Source organism: Schistocerca cancellata, chromosome 2 (assembly GCF_023864275.1).
Source record: "Schistocerca cancellata isolate TAMUIC-IGC-003103 chromosome 2, iqSchCanc2.1, whole genome shotgun sequence".
NCBI lineage: Eukaryota > Metazoa > Arthropoda > Insecta > Orthoptera > Acrididae > Schistocerca > Schistocerca cancellata.
The window spans coordinates 321,975,462-321,993,894 of record NC_064627.1 but is presented as its reverse complement, the minus strand read 5'-3'; the positions used below and the strand labels follow the sequence as shown (position 1 = coordinate 321,993,894).

The 18,433-nt window shown below is 42.5% G+C and overlaps 1 protein-coding gene across 1 annotated transcript in view; it reads left to right on the top strand.

Annotated features, from left to right (window-relative positions):
* The window catches only part of LOC126161697 (facilitated trehalose transporter Tret1-2 homolog), a 356,281-nt gene that overhangs the window by 251,180 nt on the left and 86,668 nt on the right, over positions 1 to 18,433 (top strand). The window contains exon 3 of the mRNA XM_049917716.1: positions 6,777 to 6,918. Within this exon, the coding sequence (XP_049773673.1) occupies positions 6,777 to 6,918 (142 nt within the window). The remainder of the gene's footprint in view (positions 1 to 6,776; positions 6,919 to 18,433) is intronic.

Below are 18,433 nucleotides of genomic sequence, written 5' to 3'. Positions count from 1 at the left end.
GCAAGCTGATTTCTATTTCGGCAAGACGACTGTTGACATTCCGCTGCCACAGCGGAATGTCAGTTTGTACCACCTTTTTCAGGTTCTGCACTTCCGCATTTGAGCCCACATCTTTGGCTTCAATCGCGGCGTGCACTTTCTCGTCTATTTCCTTTAAAAATTCGCTTTCCATTTTGTGCACTTGTTCGGACACTTTGTGCTCAATTACTTGATTTGTGTCAATCTCTAATTGTTCCACCCTGTTAGTCAGTACACCGATTTCCTCTACGATACTGGCGTTAGCCACTTGGATACTATCTACTCTTTCGCTTAGTTCTTGCACCGTTTTGGGTATGGTTTCATAGTTTTGTCTCAAACTATCTATCTCACTTTGCATAGCTTCCAAAGATTGCATTAACTGCAAGTCTCTCTCATGCAGGCGTCGATCATGTTCATTTTCGCCTTCTGCTTGCATACGTGCAAATTCAGCTACCAATCTCTGGTCACGCTCTGCTTGTTCAGCATCACGTTCTCTTTCACGCTCTGCTTGTTTAGCATCACGTTCTCTTTCGCGTTCTGCTTGCACACGTACAAATTCAGCTTGGAAATTGAGCATGCGCTCGAACATAACTCTTAATGATTGCACTTCTGACACCTCACCAATCTCTGGTCCGTGTCCAGTGCTTGCGGGTGGCACAGTATTTCCGCTATCAACTGAATCACTGGCTGGCAGTGGCAAAATTTCTTGCCCTTCTGCCCCCAGATTCTCACATTGTACTTCCTGAACTACGTCACTAACATTACTTTGTGTCCCACTTTCTAACTCGGTATCACTACTTACTAACTGTTGTTCATTATCCATGTTGATATCCTTCTGACTACGCAATCTAACCATAGTAAACAAAAGAAACAAATCTGAACTAAATATCCTAACACTCAGGTTTCACTGACATAATCACACAAGAAATGGTCATTTGTTAAAACACACTTATTATATACTACAGTGACTAACTACTCAAATGTCCTGTTATTTTAAAAAAACACTAACAACAAGCACACCACTAATGATCCGAGAACACTGCACTGAGGCTACTTTACTACCCACAGGACAACTACACTGTAGCTTTACCTTTTGGTGATCTATCTTGGGTGCAGCTGCCCCCTGATATTGTGGTACGTAATTAATTTTTCGAAATAATGAGCTCTCTTCTTCAGCTTGCCTCTGGGTATATAGTGTTCTCATGCAAAAAAATCATATACAGGTATTACCACACAATATTGGTTATGCAATACATACAATACATGAAAAAATTATTAAATGTTCTCCAACAAAGTTCGACTATAATAATACCCTAGTTATCTCATGGGTATTTAGTGGCCACTGCATATTCTGGCCCCACGCTGGGCGCCAATTTAACGAGATCACTGCTATTAATTTCGTTAAAGACTGAATAATAATTAATTATTATTTATTATGGTTGCTTTTAGTTACTTAATTTGCCTCTCTTTAACTTTCTTCTGTAAGTACGAACTTTGTTGTAGAACCTCTCTCTTATTTACGTGTGGTAATAAAAAAATTCACTTTCAAAAGAATTACGTACATTTAAAAATTACGTGAACTCATATTAACGATTAAGAATATTTAGTTGAAATTTAAATCCTTTACATCATTCGGCCTTGGCACACAGTTTCGAAATGCAGTGGGTTTTTTCTGTTAAATATTTACTGAATTCTATCCCGGCGTTAACTATGGAGCACAAGATTATCTCTATTATCAGAAAATGGTTAATTATTGCCAAGCCGACATTTAATTATCACTGATCAAACCTACTTCGCTATACATTTAAGTTATTTGAAAGAACCAAAATTGTTTAATTTCAATGTTAACTAACATTAACTATCCGCCTACGAATGCACAAACGTATAATTAGTTTTAAAAAATTCATCAGTCTCAGGATCACTGTAAAAGAAGAACAATTTCTTAATTCACTGTTAATTTTTATCTATCTATTCCCGATTTACGGGTTTGGTTGATTTTTCCTTTAGCGGAACAATTTTTCAAATGTGCCGCCGCTGCAAATTGATCGGTCGCGGCACAGCCCAGCAACACCGCTAAAAATGCTGAAAATTCTTTAAAGAAATTTTTATAGATGATATGGGCAAGCTAATTTACATTAATAATACACACTTTTGATAAATTCTGATATATTTAGATCAAACAATAATTCAACTCACATTAATTTGTAACGCCTCCTCTAATGGCGGCTAAATCTAGACAGAGACAAAAGAAGTCTACCCATTCATAAATCGCTTCGACACAGCTTCCTCTCGCATTCAGCTCTAGACAGAGAAGACCAAAGAATACACAATACGTTGTGCTTTTATACTACTGCTGACTATTAACATTTCTTTGTAATTTGACAATATTATTCTCCTCTGGCTAAATTTCACATCTCTGTTATCGCAGATACTGACACATTTCACAATCACATAATAAATATAGAAAAATTACTATCCTAAATACAGAGAGAATATTACTACAAAAAATATTACGATAATAACAAATGTCTTTTACACAAAATTCAATAATATTTTTTTGTTCAATAATTTCGGTATATACAACTTGCTCAGAGCGGCGTATATGCTACAAATAAACTCTTGTTCATTAATAGCGTGAGTTTGCCAGGGAACGTTACAGGTGTCATTTCTTTGCGCAGCAGGACTATTCTGGTTGCCATCCGCACTCTTACAGCACACGGTACGTCGACAATATTCTATGCCCTGCCAAATCCTATCTTGGCCAGCAGGGTCTATCGATCTCTCCCCAGTTGAGAACATTTACACCATTATGGGGACGGCCCTCCAACCAGCTGGGGAGTTTGACGATCGAACGCTCCATTTGGACAGAATTTGGCATGATATCACTCGGGACGACATCAAACAACTCTGTTAGTCACTGCCAAGCTGAATAACTGCTTTCACAATGACCAGTGGTGGACCAACGCATTATTGACTTTCTGAGTTCGTGAAGCTCTTTCTCTTGAATAAAGCCTCCAAACTTTTTGAAATTGTAATTATTTGTTTGTCTGTACATCTACACCCCATCCGGATAATTCCTTCATGGTGGGACTTTCTGAGTTTATTTTGTAGCGTAGCTCACCTTCAGTCACAAGGTTGTATCTCTTCCTACTCTTTAAACAGGAGCCCTAAAACCGCGGCAATGACAGGATACCTACCTGGGTCTAAGGACACATCGGGGTACGAGGAAACAGTCAAACAAGCGAGTAGAGACTGTGCTTTTGTAATTCGTTGTACCGTCCACCAACATGTTGTCGCTTATTGTCTCACAGAAAAGCCATGCGTCAGTGGAAAAATGAGCGATTGGAAGTTCCAAACAACAAACTGCGGCCAATCAAATCGACCACAAGTGCGTGGCGAATCTCTCACAGCGATAGCAGGAAGTGATTTTCACCAGTATAAGAATAAGTCACCAACTGTCCACTGACAGTATCCTCACCTTGGGGACAATTGCCGGCCGCTGTGGCCGAGTGGTTCTAAGCGCTTCAGTCTGGAACCGCGCGACCGCTGCGGTCGCAGGTTCGAATGCTGCCTCGGCCATGTGTGTGTGATATCAAAAATGGCTCTGAGCACTATGGGACTTAACATCTGAGGTCATCAGTCCCCTAGAACTTAGAACTACTTAAACCTAACTAACCTAAGGACATCACACCCATCCATGCCTGTAGCAGGATTCAAACCTGCGACCGTAGCGGTCGCGCGGTTCCTGACTGAAGCGCCTAGAACCGCTCGGTTACAACGGTCGGCTTAGGTTAGTTAGGTTTAAGTAGTTCTAAGTTATAGGGGACTGATGACCTCAGATGTTAAGTCCCATAGTGCTCAGAGCCATTTTTTGAAAATTATTGAGTCCAAATTTTCCAAGTGAAAACTATTACAGCTTTTTAAAATAAAACAGTTCAATAATATTGTGCATATTCATTCTTCGTATCTGCAGATTTATTTCTCAATGTTGCCACCCCGCCGACGAACACATTTCTGCCAACGATAGGCCGGTTTCTTGATACGTTCACGGTAGAATGTTTGACTTTGTTAACGAAGCCCCAGTCTCACCGCTGAATCTGAAAACTGCACATGAAGTGAAATGCCGCTAACCGCACGCTCAAAGAAAATATCTTACAATATGCTTGTAAAACGAATCTCTTCTTTTATTTAAGACTGTAGTATAAACACGTAAGCCAGCAAAGCTGTTGTGAATATCTGTCACGTGTAATCTGTATACTTATTTCTTTGGTGAATGGCAGATAACAGTATGCCTCTCCCACCTCTCATATTGTGTGGACAATATGATAACATAAATGACAAGTATGAATGATACGAATTAATAACTTTCCAGGCACCGAAAAAAATATATTAGCAGTGACTATAAAATCCTGTATGGTTTCCAACTGAATGTAGCAGTAACCGAAACGTTGACAATCAACTACAATCACACCCATATCTACTACATTTACAGGGTGTCTCCTCAGTGTCATTAGGCGCATTTTCCGTGTTTTTCAGCGGATATCCACAATTTCATTTTTTCACTGTGTAGGTGTGTACAAATACCTATAATCGCATGTTTCATTCGACGCCCAATGCCAAAGGAAAGCGTTGGATTTTTTCCCCCATTCCAAATAAAATGATTCTTAAAGCGGAAATTTTCCATAGCCATTAGGTAGACCTGCCCGAAATTAATCCAGGGTAGTGTTCGTTTTAAAAATATCTATTAACAGGGACAGTAAAACACGAATAGACCTATATCTCTAACGTCGATGAGTTGTAGAATTTTGGAACACGTATTATGTTCGAGTATAATGACTTTTCTGGAGACTAGAAATCTACTCTGTAGGAATCAGCATGGGTTTCGAAAAAGACGATCGTTTGAAACCCAACTCGCGCTATTCGTCCACGAGACTCAGAGGGCCATAGCCACGGGTTCCGAGGTAGATGCCGTGTTTCTTGACTTCCGCAAGGCGTTTGATACAGTTCCCCACGTTCGTTTAATGAACGGGATGGACATGGTCAATAACGATTGAAGCATTTCCGATGGAAATGGAAATAAGCGTTTGGCTTCATCCGCCGGGAGGCCCCTTACAGTGCAGCTTCGGCCGCCTCGGTGCAGGTCTTATTACATTCGACGCCACATAGGGCGACCTGCGAACCGGATGGGGATGAAATGATGATGAAGGTAACACAACACCTAGTCCCTGAGCGGAGAAAATCCCCGACCAAGCCGGGAATCGAACCCGGACCCCTTAGGACAGCAGTCCGTCATGCTGACCATTCAGCTATCGGGGCGGACTCCTTCCGATGTCTGTTGCAGGGTGTTTGCTTTCAGACATTTGACGCCTTACACGCCTATCGCCATCTGTCCGATGGAGCGTGAAATATGATTCATCTCAGAAGACCAACTGTCGCCACACAATGAACGTCCAGTTGCGGTATTGGCGAGCAAACTCCAACCTTCGTCGCCGCTGAAGAGCAGACAGCATGGGTACATGTTACGGAGGCCCGAACGCAGCAAGGTCCGCTGGACGGTCTGTTGCTCACAAGTTGCACAACTATTCGCCCATACACATCTCCGTAGTCGTCATCCACCCCTGTCATCTATGACCCATGTTGTTCCAAAAACGGTTCAGATGGCGCTAAGCACTATTGAACTTAACATCTGAGGTCATCAGTTCCCTAGACTTAGAACTACTTAAACCTAAGGACTTCACACACATCCATGCCCAAGGCAGGATTCGAACCTGCGACCGTAGCAGCAGTGCGGTTCCGGACTGAAGCGCCTAGAACCGCTCGGTCACAGCGGCCGGCCCATGTTGCTCCATAGATGCCTCTGTGCCACTTTTGGATACCGCCATTTTGCTATGTGCGGTATACTTTAACCACGGCGGCAGCACGCAGCGAGTTTACAGAATTAGCCGTTTCGTAAATGGTTCCACCCTTGCCCCGAAGGACGCTGATCAAGCCCGTTTGGACTTCAGATAAATCGCTCCGTTTCCGCATTACTACAAAGACTGCACAGTTTTCCGCTTGCCAGCGACACGATTTATTCCTCCACTTCAAGCACTGACACGTGTCATCCGTGGATGGTTATTGCAAGTTTGTGTCCAATATTTGCGGTGGTCGCATTAATGCGACCGGACCATGTACTAAGTCTTTCCACATATTCATGAACCGTACCCAGCATACCTGGGGTGGCGGTATAATTGTTTGCTGTATTTTTCGAATACAGGTTCTCTAAATTTAGACGACAGGGCTTTGCGAGAACTACTTTATCTTTCTCCTGAGGATTCCAATTCACGTTCACCGAACGTCTCTGTTACACTTTCGTGGCTCAGCGCGTCTCTCAGTCTGTTGTCATGACTACTTAATAAGGACAGCAAGGACTGGAACAAGAAAAATGGTCGCATCAGCTTCTTGCATGAGATTTCCTTTACAGATGCACTGCACTGTCCCATAAACTATTCAACAAATCTAAGTCCTCTATTCACCTCTAAAAATCTATGCTTGATAACTATAAACTTCTGTTGCGCAAGACTTTCCCGATGGACTATTTACACCTCAGGCGAAACGTCGGAAATCCCTAAAGTGCTTCATCGGCGCACGTCTTCAGGCGTCGGGCAATTATGCCGATGAAATGTCGGTATTTCGTAACGATTTCCTACGTTTCGCCCGAGAACCATTTATGCAACACGTACTTCTGTTGTCTGACGACCTCGTCACGTTTGTTACAGATTCTGGCGAGCTCGGTGAAGAACCTTCTGCTCCTCGACCTGGGTATGGTGGTCGCCTACCCCACCATCTTGATACCCGCCCTGCAGAACGAACTGTCTGCAGGCGAACTCTGCCTCAACGACGAACAGACGTCTTGGATCGGTAAATATTTGCGACTGTTTTCGTTTTAGAGCGGAGCACAGGCAAAGAGAGAAGTACAGCATAAGAGCACGAATTACAATGTTATGGCATTACAATGCAACGTGCCCCTCTTATTTACACATCTACTTGTCTAAATTGTGGAACTCTGGACTAAATTTAGTATGGTCCTATCTGAGTCGCTTTCACAAATACATAGAGATAGAATACTTGTTTTATCAAATATAAGGAAAGAAGTACAGGGAAACAACTCCTTCCATTTTAGCGTTATCTCCTCTACTTGGCTTGGCCGCTTGTATGCAAATCATGGGCAGCACGAGAACTTTAATATGAGTTGCACTTTCTCGGCTGCCTCGGTTTCTTGGCATTACATTACACTTGTTTACACGCTTCACTGTCAGCAGACGCCAACAGTCTCTCCGATTACATCATCACTTTGTCACGTGGCTTCTGCGCACACATAAAGAATCTAGTAGTTACCTGATGAAGTGTTACTACCTGGCGGCGAGGTGCGTCTATGACTGTCACGTGTTTACCAAGGCGGAACCAGTTTTATTCTCACTTCTCTACTCTGCTGAGACCAGAGCTGGGCGCGTGAACTGACTGGGGGCACCGTGCGAATGTGTGTCGCCGTGCGGGCACAGTGCCCGCGCAGCTCACATTCTCTTTCACGCGAACTGGACTGAAGACTGCCGAAAATAGGAGATCAACGGCTGGCGCATTTGCATTATCGTGGTCGTTACAGTACGACAATACAATGAATACTTACGATACAATAATAATAATGTCGTGTGACGAAGGCCTCCCGTCGGGTAGACCGTTCGCCTGGTGCAAGTCTTTCGATTTGACGCCACTTCGGCGACTTGAGCGTCGATGGGGATGAAATGATGATGATTAGGACAACACAACACCCAGTCCCTGAGCGGAGAAAATCTCCTACCCATCCGGGAATCGAATCCGGGCCCTTAGCATTGACATTCTGTGGAGCTGACCACTCAGCTGCCGGTGGCGGACTACAATACAATACAACACGTGCATAGCATTTGCGTAACTGTAGCCAATCGTAACCTCAGCCAATCCTCTCACACAAAACTCCCGTCAAATGAAAACGGTAATACCTTATAACAACTCTGTCGTCCAGAAAAGCAAATGAATTTACGCTAGAGTGCGTGCTTTTATGTGCCACCTCGTCATGTAAGACTTAGCAAGTCAGGTATTAGGTTGTGAAACTGCCGTGTTGTTTTACTGCGTTTGTCAATGTGTGCAATTTTATCCTTTATCTTTTCCCTTTGCGACGAAATTCGTTTTCCAGTTTCTTCTGAGCGTAAATGCATCGTTACAGCTTCTTTCCAAGTATTGAAGGCAGGAAGACACATGGGTTTTGCTATTTCGCAGAAAAAAAATGAAATGATCGGATGGCATTGTTGGCCAGGAGGCCCCATGCCGGGGAGTTCGGGCGCCGTATTGCAAGTCCTTTTTCGTTGACGCCACTTCGGTGACTTGAGGTCAATGATGATGGAGACACAACACCCAGTCACCTCGGGACAGAGAAAATCCCTGACTCCGCCGGGAATCGAACCCGGAACCCCGTGTGCGGGAAGCGAGAACGCTACCGCAAGACCACGAGCAGAAAAAGAGTACTGAAAATAGGATGGCTGCAGTGGAAAGGATATAAAATTCAGACAGGTAGTAGTAAGAAAAGCACTTCTGAAAAAGCGAAATTTGTTAACATCGGGCACAAATTTGTGTGTTCAGACGTCTTTTCTGGATGTATTTGTTTGGAGAGCAGCCTTGCACCCAACTGAAGTGTGGACGATAGACTGTTCAGACAAGTGCTAAGCCCAGATGGACAGATTAGAAAACTAATGAAATTGCGCAGGGTTGCATTAGGGAGAAAAGAAATTGATAATCTGACAACGGAGGAAAGCGTGGAGAGCAACAACTGTAGAGGGGAAACCGAGGCTTCTGCAATATGCAGGATGGAGTGGATGTAGGTTGCAGCAGTTGAGGCAGTGATGAAGAGGCTTGTAGAGGACAGATTAGCGTGGAGCGCTGCATGAGACCAGTCTTTGGATCGGAGACCACAACGGAAGTTCCATTATCTGGATATGATTTGGCAAAAATGCTGACCATCACTGATAAATAACGCTCCGAGCACTATACTTGCTTTTAAATTTTCACTTCCTCATCTTGTAGCCATATTTTGCATGAACTGACAATACTATTATTATTGTCTACAATATACAAGGGATGTACAGACTTACATGAACTTTCTCTGTAGGAGACAGTGACCATTATATTTCCGAATCAGTCTCCCAGGTAACAGACTGGAGGTGACACTTCGGCCATTGAACGGAAGGAAGTCAGTTTCCCTCTCCACGTCATAAGAAAAAAAATCATCAAAGAGATTTGACTAATATGGAGGAAAGAGATGACATATTCTTTCTGATTATTATCAGAACCTTCTCCATAACGTCTTCCGGCTGTAGACCAAAAAATATTGTCCACAAGCACTCATCTTTAGCTAGCAGACACCACCTCGAATGAATGGGCTACGTAGCAGCGGCAAACTGATTTATAAGCATCATAAGTGAGAATTTACACTACTGAATTCATTAAGTTTTCTTTTATTGGCATCGCATTTAGTGACCCAAACTTGAAACTCAACCTGACTCACAGCGCCGTAATGCAAATGTTACGAAATCGTAATATTCACGACCTCTTCTTAACTGCACAATTTGGTCATTCGCCTCTTCCACACTTTCTCCTCTTTCGGGCCGCCTAAATTACTTCCTTCAATTAGCTCATGTCACTTACCTTCGCCTATTATAAATCGACTCCCAGTCATTACTTCTGATGCAGATTGGAGGGATCACCCAGCTATTAACACCATACGGGAAATATTAGTAAACTAAAAACATGCTCGAGAAATAATTTGATCTCTTATTCGGCGCCAGTCGATGATGGACATTTATTTCAGAAACTTGTTGCACAACGCGTGCAGTGCGAATCACATGTTGAACTGTCAGAAAAGTACGTTAACAACACACACATAAAACAGATCAAATCTACATATGCCACGTTTTAAATATGGCAGTGAGCCACTAAACTCGCATTCGAGATGAGCTGAGTTGAAAGTCCTGTAGGGCCTCTCAGTCCCCCCCCCCCCCCCCCCGCTCCTACACCCCAACCCTGCCCCCACATCTTTATTATTATTACGCTTCATCTGCAATGACCTTGTCGTCGACGACTATTTCAAAGATAATCTTCCTCCCTTTCTGAGACGATAGTTACCTCACACCATTGCCAAGTATTTCATTTTAATGAGATTTTAGAGGTCAGGACCATCACACACAACCTGCGGTAAAATAAGCAGCGAGAGAGTGTCAAACGGCAAGTCATCCTCTAATAGAGAACTGAACGCAGGTAAGAGGCGACCGTGACCGTCTCAAATTTGGTTGCGCAAGTTTGCAGGAAGGACAAAATACAAAGGACAACTGAATGTGACGATTCGTAGGATGTCGTTGACCTATTGCGTAGAGGTAAGGCAAACTACAAGGTTTCAAAATGTATTGCTGACACAGTTATTGAAGATGATTTCCTAATAATCCCACATATGTGGAACGTGTAGGTGTTCTGCCTAACGCTAAAAGTTTTTCGAACGAGATGGGGGAATGGCTGCTGTACTGATTAGCAGGATTTAAATACTGCTCGTTATGATTCGTAAGCCTATACTACTTTTCCTTGGAGTGCAATTCCGTTTCCAAATTTCTCCTTGGTTCCCTTTATTGCTTGCTCTACGTACATACTGAATACTGGCGGAATAGGCTGCAACACTGTCTGCTTGCATTCTCAACTACTGCTTCCCTTTATTGCCCTTCAGTTCTTTCATCTTCAGTCCGGTTTCTGTACAACTTGTAGGTAGCGTTCCGCTCCCCGTATTTTATTCCTGATACCTTCCGAATTTCAAGGAATGTACAACTCAGTATCGTAAATTCTAAATAATTGCATTGTCTTTCTTCAGTCTTAGGTAGATAGGATCAGTATTGCAACACATGTTCCTACATTTCTTTGGAACTCAAGTTGATATTCCCTCATGTTCACTTCTATCAGTCGTAGATCTACATCTACCTGATATCTATGCAGTTCGCAGTTAAGTGACTGGCAGCGAATTCATCGAACCATCTTCAGACTCCAGAATGAGATTTTCACTCTGCAGCGGAGTGTGCGCTGATATGAAACTTCCTGGCAGATTAAAACTGTGTGCCCGACCGAGACTCGAACTCGGGACCTTTGCCTTTCGCGGGCAAGTGCTCTACCAACTGAGCTACCAAAGCACGACTCACGCCCGGTACTCACAGCTGGCAGAAGCTGTGAGTACCGGGCGTGAGTCGTGCTTTGGTAGCTCAGTTGGTAGAGCACTTGCCCGCGAAAGGCAAAGGTCCCGAGTTCGAGTCTCGGTCGGGCACACAGTTTTAATCTGCCAGGAAGTTTCATCTTCAGACTATTTCTCTACCATTCCATTCTGCAACAGCGCACGCGAAAAAAGAACACTTAAATCTTTCCGTGCGAGCTCTGATTTCTCTTATTTTATTACGATGATTATTTCTCCTTTTGTAGTATCAACAAAGTATTTTCGCCTTCGGAGGAGGAAGTTGGTGATAGAAATTTAGTGGAAAGATCTCGCCGCAATGGAAACACCTTGGTTTAACGATTACTATCCCAGCTCGCCTATCATATTTCGTGGTAATACAAAACGAGCTGCCCTTCTTTGAACTTTCTCGATGTCCTCTGTAAGTATAACATATTGCACAGCAGTACTCTGTCAGAGGACGGACAGGTGTGGTGTACTCAGTTTCTAGTGGATTGATTGCATCTTCTAAGTGTCCTGCCAGTAAAACGTAGTTTCTGGTTCGCCTTCCCCACAACTTTTTCCATCTGGTCGTTCCCTTTAACTTGTTCGTGGCAGTAATCCCTAGGTATCTAATTGAACTGACAACCGTTAGCGTTCTGTGATTTATCGCGTAACCGGAATTTATCGGATTCCTTTTAGTGTTCATATGGACGAACTCACACTTTTCATTATCTAGCGTCAATAATTCCTGTTAATATTTTGCAAGCATGACTTATTCAAGTGATGGCTCATCTACATTCACACCTGTCAGTTTCTCCCTCTTCGGTAGTGTGCCAATGAGTATTAGTAAAGAAAGCTCTCGAGATTCGAACTTAGCAGGTTTACAGTTTTAATTTATTTAGCTACCTTTATTACTGGATCGAAGCTCTTTATTCATTGTAACTAAATATGAGAGGGCTAGATTGCAAACACGCACGGTGTCGGGGACCAGTAACTAGAACGCTGTGGTACCACACTACTTACCGGTTAGTGAAGGCAACGTGCTAATACAATTCCTACGTGTAACAGGTTCTTCGAGCACCTTTAATCCGAGCGGAGTAGTACTTAACCGTAATTATTCTATATAAGGATAGTTCCACAGTTCCGTCCTTGCTAATACATGCTAAAATTTCTCTTTTAAGAGTATAGTGAAGAAGCACCCAGGGATGGAGATGATTAGCCAGCACAATAACGTTTCAGAGATTATGAAGAAGTTGTGATTCTTGAGTTTCTCCCGGCGTATTTGATAATCAAAATATCCACGGGTGTACTGCCGGTCTACAGTGTCCAACGGGCACAATACTTCGGCGATCATACATGTCGCCAACATCAGGTGAACTGACGGACTGAGCTCCTGTGAACGTGCCGGTACGGAGGTCCGCACGCTATGGCTGCTCAGGGGGAACTGAGCAGCCATAGCCGTACCGGCACGTTCACAGGAGCTCAGTCCGTCAGTTCACCTGATGATGGCGACATGTATGATCGCCGAAATATTGTGCCCGTTGGACACTGTAGACCGGCAGTACACCCGTGAATATTTAGATTATGAAGAAGTTGGTTTTTTCTAACGAAGTATTTTAATCAACAATACAAGTATACAAGAGTTCGGTAAAAACTGACATGTTTGGTACCTGACAGAAAGAGTACACAAATTATGTTAATCTTAGGCATCTACCTTCACATGCGCGCATTTACGAGACCGATATTCTTGGAAAAGATGCGAATACAAGAGAAAATTGCAGTTGGATTACATCATGGTCAGATATAGATTCCGAAATCAAATGCTGGGTTGTAAGGCATACAGACTCGGATGGCAGTTTAGTAATGACGAAAGAGTAGAGCGGCGTTTAAGAGAATCTTCCATTAAAATGAATGTGGGAAGAAGTGTGATACTGAAGTACTGAGGAGTGATGAGATGTGTTTGCACTTAGCTAAGGCTGTAGATACCACAGCGGTCAGTTCACTTGAAGAGGAATGAATGTCTTTAAAAAGGCAATCACAAAAGTTGGACAGACAAACAGGTATATAAGGTAGGTGATAGCGAAAAACCATGGGTAACAGAAGAAATACTTTAACTGATCGACGAAAGAAGGAAGTACGAAGATGTTTAGAGAAAGACGGGAACTGAGCACTCTAAGTCTCTTAGGAACGAAATAAGTGGGAGATACAGGGAAGCTGAGGTGAAATAGCTGCAGAAAAATGTGAGAAAATTGAAGTCCAAGAACTGACTCAGCATGTAGGAAAGTCAAACCAACATCAGATGAAATTAAAAGCAACTGCTGCAACAAAGAGTGCAAAAGGAATTCCACTGTTAAACACAGAGGAGAGAGCTGATAGATGGAAAGAGTACAGTGAAGGACTTTTCCAGGGAGAGGATGTGGTAGAAGAAGAAATAAGAGTTGATCTGAAAGACGTAAGAGATCCAGTAATAGTCAGAGCTTTGGAAGACTTGCGATCAAGTAAGGCAGGAGGGGTAGACGACAATAGACCTACTTTGGAATTTCTAATATCAATAAGAGATGTGGTAGCAAAACGGTTATCCACGTTGGTGAGTAGAATCTGAGTCATACTATCATACTCTAGGAAAAATATCAGGCCATCAATAGCGAAAACAGAAATGGCAGATAATTGCGAGAATTATTGCAAAATCAGTTTAATGTATCATGCATCCAAGCTGCTATCAATAATAATAAGTGGAAAAGAAAACAGAGGAATTATTAGATGACCGTCAGTTTGAATTTAGGAAAGACAAAGGCATCAGAGAGGCAGTTCTGACGTTGCGCTTGATAATGGAGGCAAGACTTAGAAAAAAAGGCACTTTCACAGGATCTTTCGACCTAGAAAAAGGATTCGACAATGTTAAATGCTGAAAGATCTCCGAAATTTTGAGAAACATTTGTGTAAGATATAGGGAATGATTGGTAATACACAATACGTACAAGAACTAAAAGAGGACAGTGAGAGCAGAACATCGAGAACGAAGTGCTCGAATTAAAAAGGGTGTAAGACAGGGACGCAGTTCCACATTACTACTTTTCAATCTGTACAGCAAAGAGCCAATGACGTAAATGAAAGAACGTTGCAGGAGTGGCATTAATATCCAACATGAAAGAAAATAGGACAACACGGTATTCTCAGCGAAAGTTAAGAAGAATTACAATACCTGTTGAATGGAGTATGCAGTCTAATGAGTACAAAACATGGATTGAGAGTAAACTGAAAAAGACGGAAGTAATGAAAAGTATTAGAAACGAAAATAGTGAAAAATTTTCAAATTAAAATTGCTGACCACGAAATAGAAAATTTCAGGTATTCTGCTACGTTGGAAACAAAATAACAAATGACGGACCAAACGAGAAGTACTTAAAAACAGGGTAGCACGGGCCAAGAGGATCTTGCTGGCCAAGAGAAGTGTACTAGTATCGAACATACGCCTTAGTTTTAGGAACAAGTCTCTGAGAAGGTATGCCTGGAGCACGTCAGTGTATTGCAGTGAAACTTGGACAATATCAAAATCGAAACAGAAAAGAATCGAAGAGTTTGAGGTGTGGTGATATAGAATGATATAGAAAATTATGTAGACTGGTAAGGCAAGAAATGAGATTCTCTGCAGAATCGGCGAGGACAGAAATACACTGAAAAGTCAAAGAAACTGAAACACCTGCCTAATATCGCGTATGGCCCACGCAAGCACGCAGAAGTGCCTCAACAGGACATGGCATGGACTCGCCTAATGTCTGAAGTAGTGCTGGACTGAACTGACACCATGAATTCTGCTGCGCTGTCCATAAATCCGGAAGAGTATGAGGGGGTGGAAATCTCTTCTGAACAGCACGTTTCAAGGCATCCCAGATATGATCAATAATGTTAATTTCTGGGAAGTTTGGTGGCCAGCGGAAGTGTTTAAACTCAGAAAAGTGTTCCTCGAGCCACTCTAGCAATTCTGGACATGTGGAGTGACGCATTGTCCTGCTGGATTTGCCCAAGGCCGTCGTAATGCACAATGGACATTAATGGATTCAGGCGATCAGACAGGATGCTTACATATACATGCCACCTGTCAGAGCCGTATCTAGATGTATCAGGGGTTCCATATAACTTCAACTGCACATGCCCCGCGCCATTACAGAGTGTACACCAGCTTGAACAGTCCCCTGCTGACATGCAGGATCCATGGATTTATGAGGCTGTCTTCATATTCGTAAACGTCGCCCCGCTCGATTCAATTTGAAACAAGATTCGCCTGACCAGGCAACATTTTTCCAGTCATCAACAATCCAATTTCGCTTATGACGGGCCCATGCGAGGCATAAACCTTAGTGTCGTGCAGTCATCAAGTGTACACGAGTGGGCCTTCGACTCCGATAGCCCATATCGATTATGTTTCGTTGAATGGTTTGCACTTGTCGATGGCCCAGCGTTGAAATCTCCAGCAATTTGCGGAAGGGTTGCATTTCTGTCACACTGAACGATTCTCTTCAGTCGTCGTCGGTTCCGTTCTTGTAGGATCTTTTTCCGGCCGCAGCGATGCTGGAGATAGGATATTTTACCGGATTCCTGATATTCCCGGTACACTCGTGAAATGGCCGTACGGGAAAATCCCCACTTCATCGTTACCTCGAAAATGCTGTGTCTCGTCGCTCGTGTGCCGACTACAGCACGATTTAAATCTTCATAGCATCAGTAGCATCAGTAAGCCATCTAACGACTGCACTAGAAACTTGTTGTCTTATATAGGCATTGCCAACCACAGCGCCGTATTCTGCGTGTTTACATATCTCTGCAATTGAATATGCATGCCTATACCAGTTTCTTTGGAGCTTCAGTGTATATGGAGAGCATTGACAAGAAAAGGAGACAGAATGATGGAATGTGTGTTAAAAGATCAAGTAACTAGAGGGTAAAAACTGTAGGGGAAGGTATATTTTGAACATAGGGGAAGGAATATATTGAACAAATAATTGAGCACTTACGGGCTAAGTTGTACTCTTAAGTGAAGAAGTTGGCACTGGAGAGGAATTTTGTAGCGGTCCGCATCAAACCTACGTAAGACTGCCGACCAAACAAAGATTATACTCTCTTGGTATTTAGTTGACTAAATGTCTAATTTATTAAATAACCGAGATTTAACTGATTTTTTATTGTTCAGGATCAAGTGCAACTTTTTACACCATACAGGTGTATTGCGTTAGTCGGTTTGTAATTAGGTTTGATCTTCTGATGTAAAAATGTAAATGTCTTATGACATTGTTGACTGGGATATCCCAATGAGGTCGTTTCAGCCACTTTTCGAAAAGAATGTTCTTCCTCTGTACACCTTGGCCCCTTTCCCTTATGGGTATTTGGGAGTTCTGTCGTATGATACTCGTATTTATAGTGTAAGCGACTGTAAAAGATGTGAATTTATTGTAGTGTATGATTATGAGAGAAGGGAGAGGGTGGACGTACAGTGCAGGCACATAACCCACTCACGAACAGCACCATGGGCTCACCGAGTTTAAAGTCCCCATCCAATGGACAGATGACCATCAACAGTGTCACGTGCTCTCATTTCATGAAACTCTGTAGTGAAGTTTGGAATTAAATCCACGAGATTAGTGCAAAGATTGCTAATCTCGAATGTACTCCACCAACTCTCCCTCACTTGCCAGTCAAATATTGGCAGCAAAATTTTAATTCATCATCAAGACCCAGACTGGCTTACATTCGAAACTAGCGTCCCCGCACAGTCGTGCGTTAACGACCTCGGCTAAGATGACTGCTAGACAGTAAATGATAAGAACAGCAGAGGGCCTGTAACAGTACCTTGGAGAAACCCAGATATTACACCTGTTTCACTAGATTTCCCGTCGGTTTCTATGAAGTGTGACAATTGTGACAAGAAATCACGAACCCAGTTGCAAAACTGAGTCAATACTCCATAGGTGCGACTTTAATTAGAAGCCACTTGCGTGGAACGTGATTCCTACCCGTTTTCAACTACGCATTCCACTCTGTAGTCAGACTGAAAGCGAGCCTAGTCCTCTTTTGAATGGAGTAAGTCTCAATCAGTTAAATGTATGAGTTGATGAGTAATTAAATCAGTTAAGATTATCTCCCAGATTTGATTAAATTCAAATTAAAGACTCTCGAATCTACACACAAAATATTAGAAAGCCAAATCTTCATTGGTAATCAGCTGGCTTTGAAGGAGCCAGAGTGAAAGGTTGAGTAAGGTTGAATAACGCTAATATCATAACTGAGACACTACTGAACATTTCTTCACTGATTTAGATTACAAAAACAGGATCCACTAAAATAATCTCAAAGGGATACCTGGTAATTGTTACAATACCACTTCGTAATTCATATCTTAATACGTGGAAACAATGGAGGATAAATAAGAAAGCAAAGATTCGTCGAACTACACGCACAGTCGTACCAGTAACCCACACGCGGAGGGAAGAAACCATAAGAACAATACCGTACACCTAACTCATGCACAAGAGTTTGGAGAACAGTTAGCTTTATCGGTCAACCGTGTCGTCAGTAACTTGCACAAAAGTTCTCACTTTCGGAAGTACGAAAACTACGGAAACATTTGCAAATAAAGCAAATTGGCACACGATTTGAAACACAGGTTAAACAACGAACTTGAACAAATAATAATGTTGAGCTGAGTACTCACTGCATGCAGGGAATGCACTTGGTCTAACTCACATAAAAAAAACCATAGTGTAAAACGCAGAATTTACGAAAAATGTTCACCTAAATTAAAGTTGAATTCGCGCAGAAAGTTGTTACAATAAGAGAAGAATGAATTGCTGGGGGGAAAGGGTTAGTATACCACATGAGAAGGACGTGCTTGCAATCTCCAGTTCACAGCTACAAGGGACACGAAACTCGGGAAATGAATCAAATCGGATTCTAATACGAGCTTACAGAAAATATAAGGAAATATAAGACACATTTCCACGTAAGAGATTCACACTAACTGAAACGAGATACAAATTGGCCAGGGCTCTCTCCTATCGCTAAGCTGCGTAAGGACAAAGACTCGATTTAAGGTACTATTGAGAAACTAGATAGCACTCCCCAACTGAAGATAATTATATGGTATGATTTGCTATGGTTAGATTTTAAAGG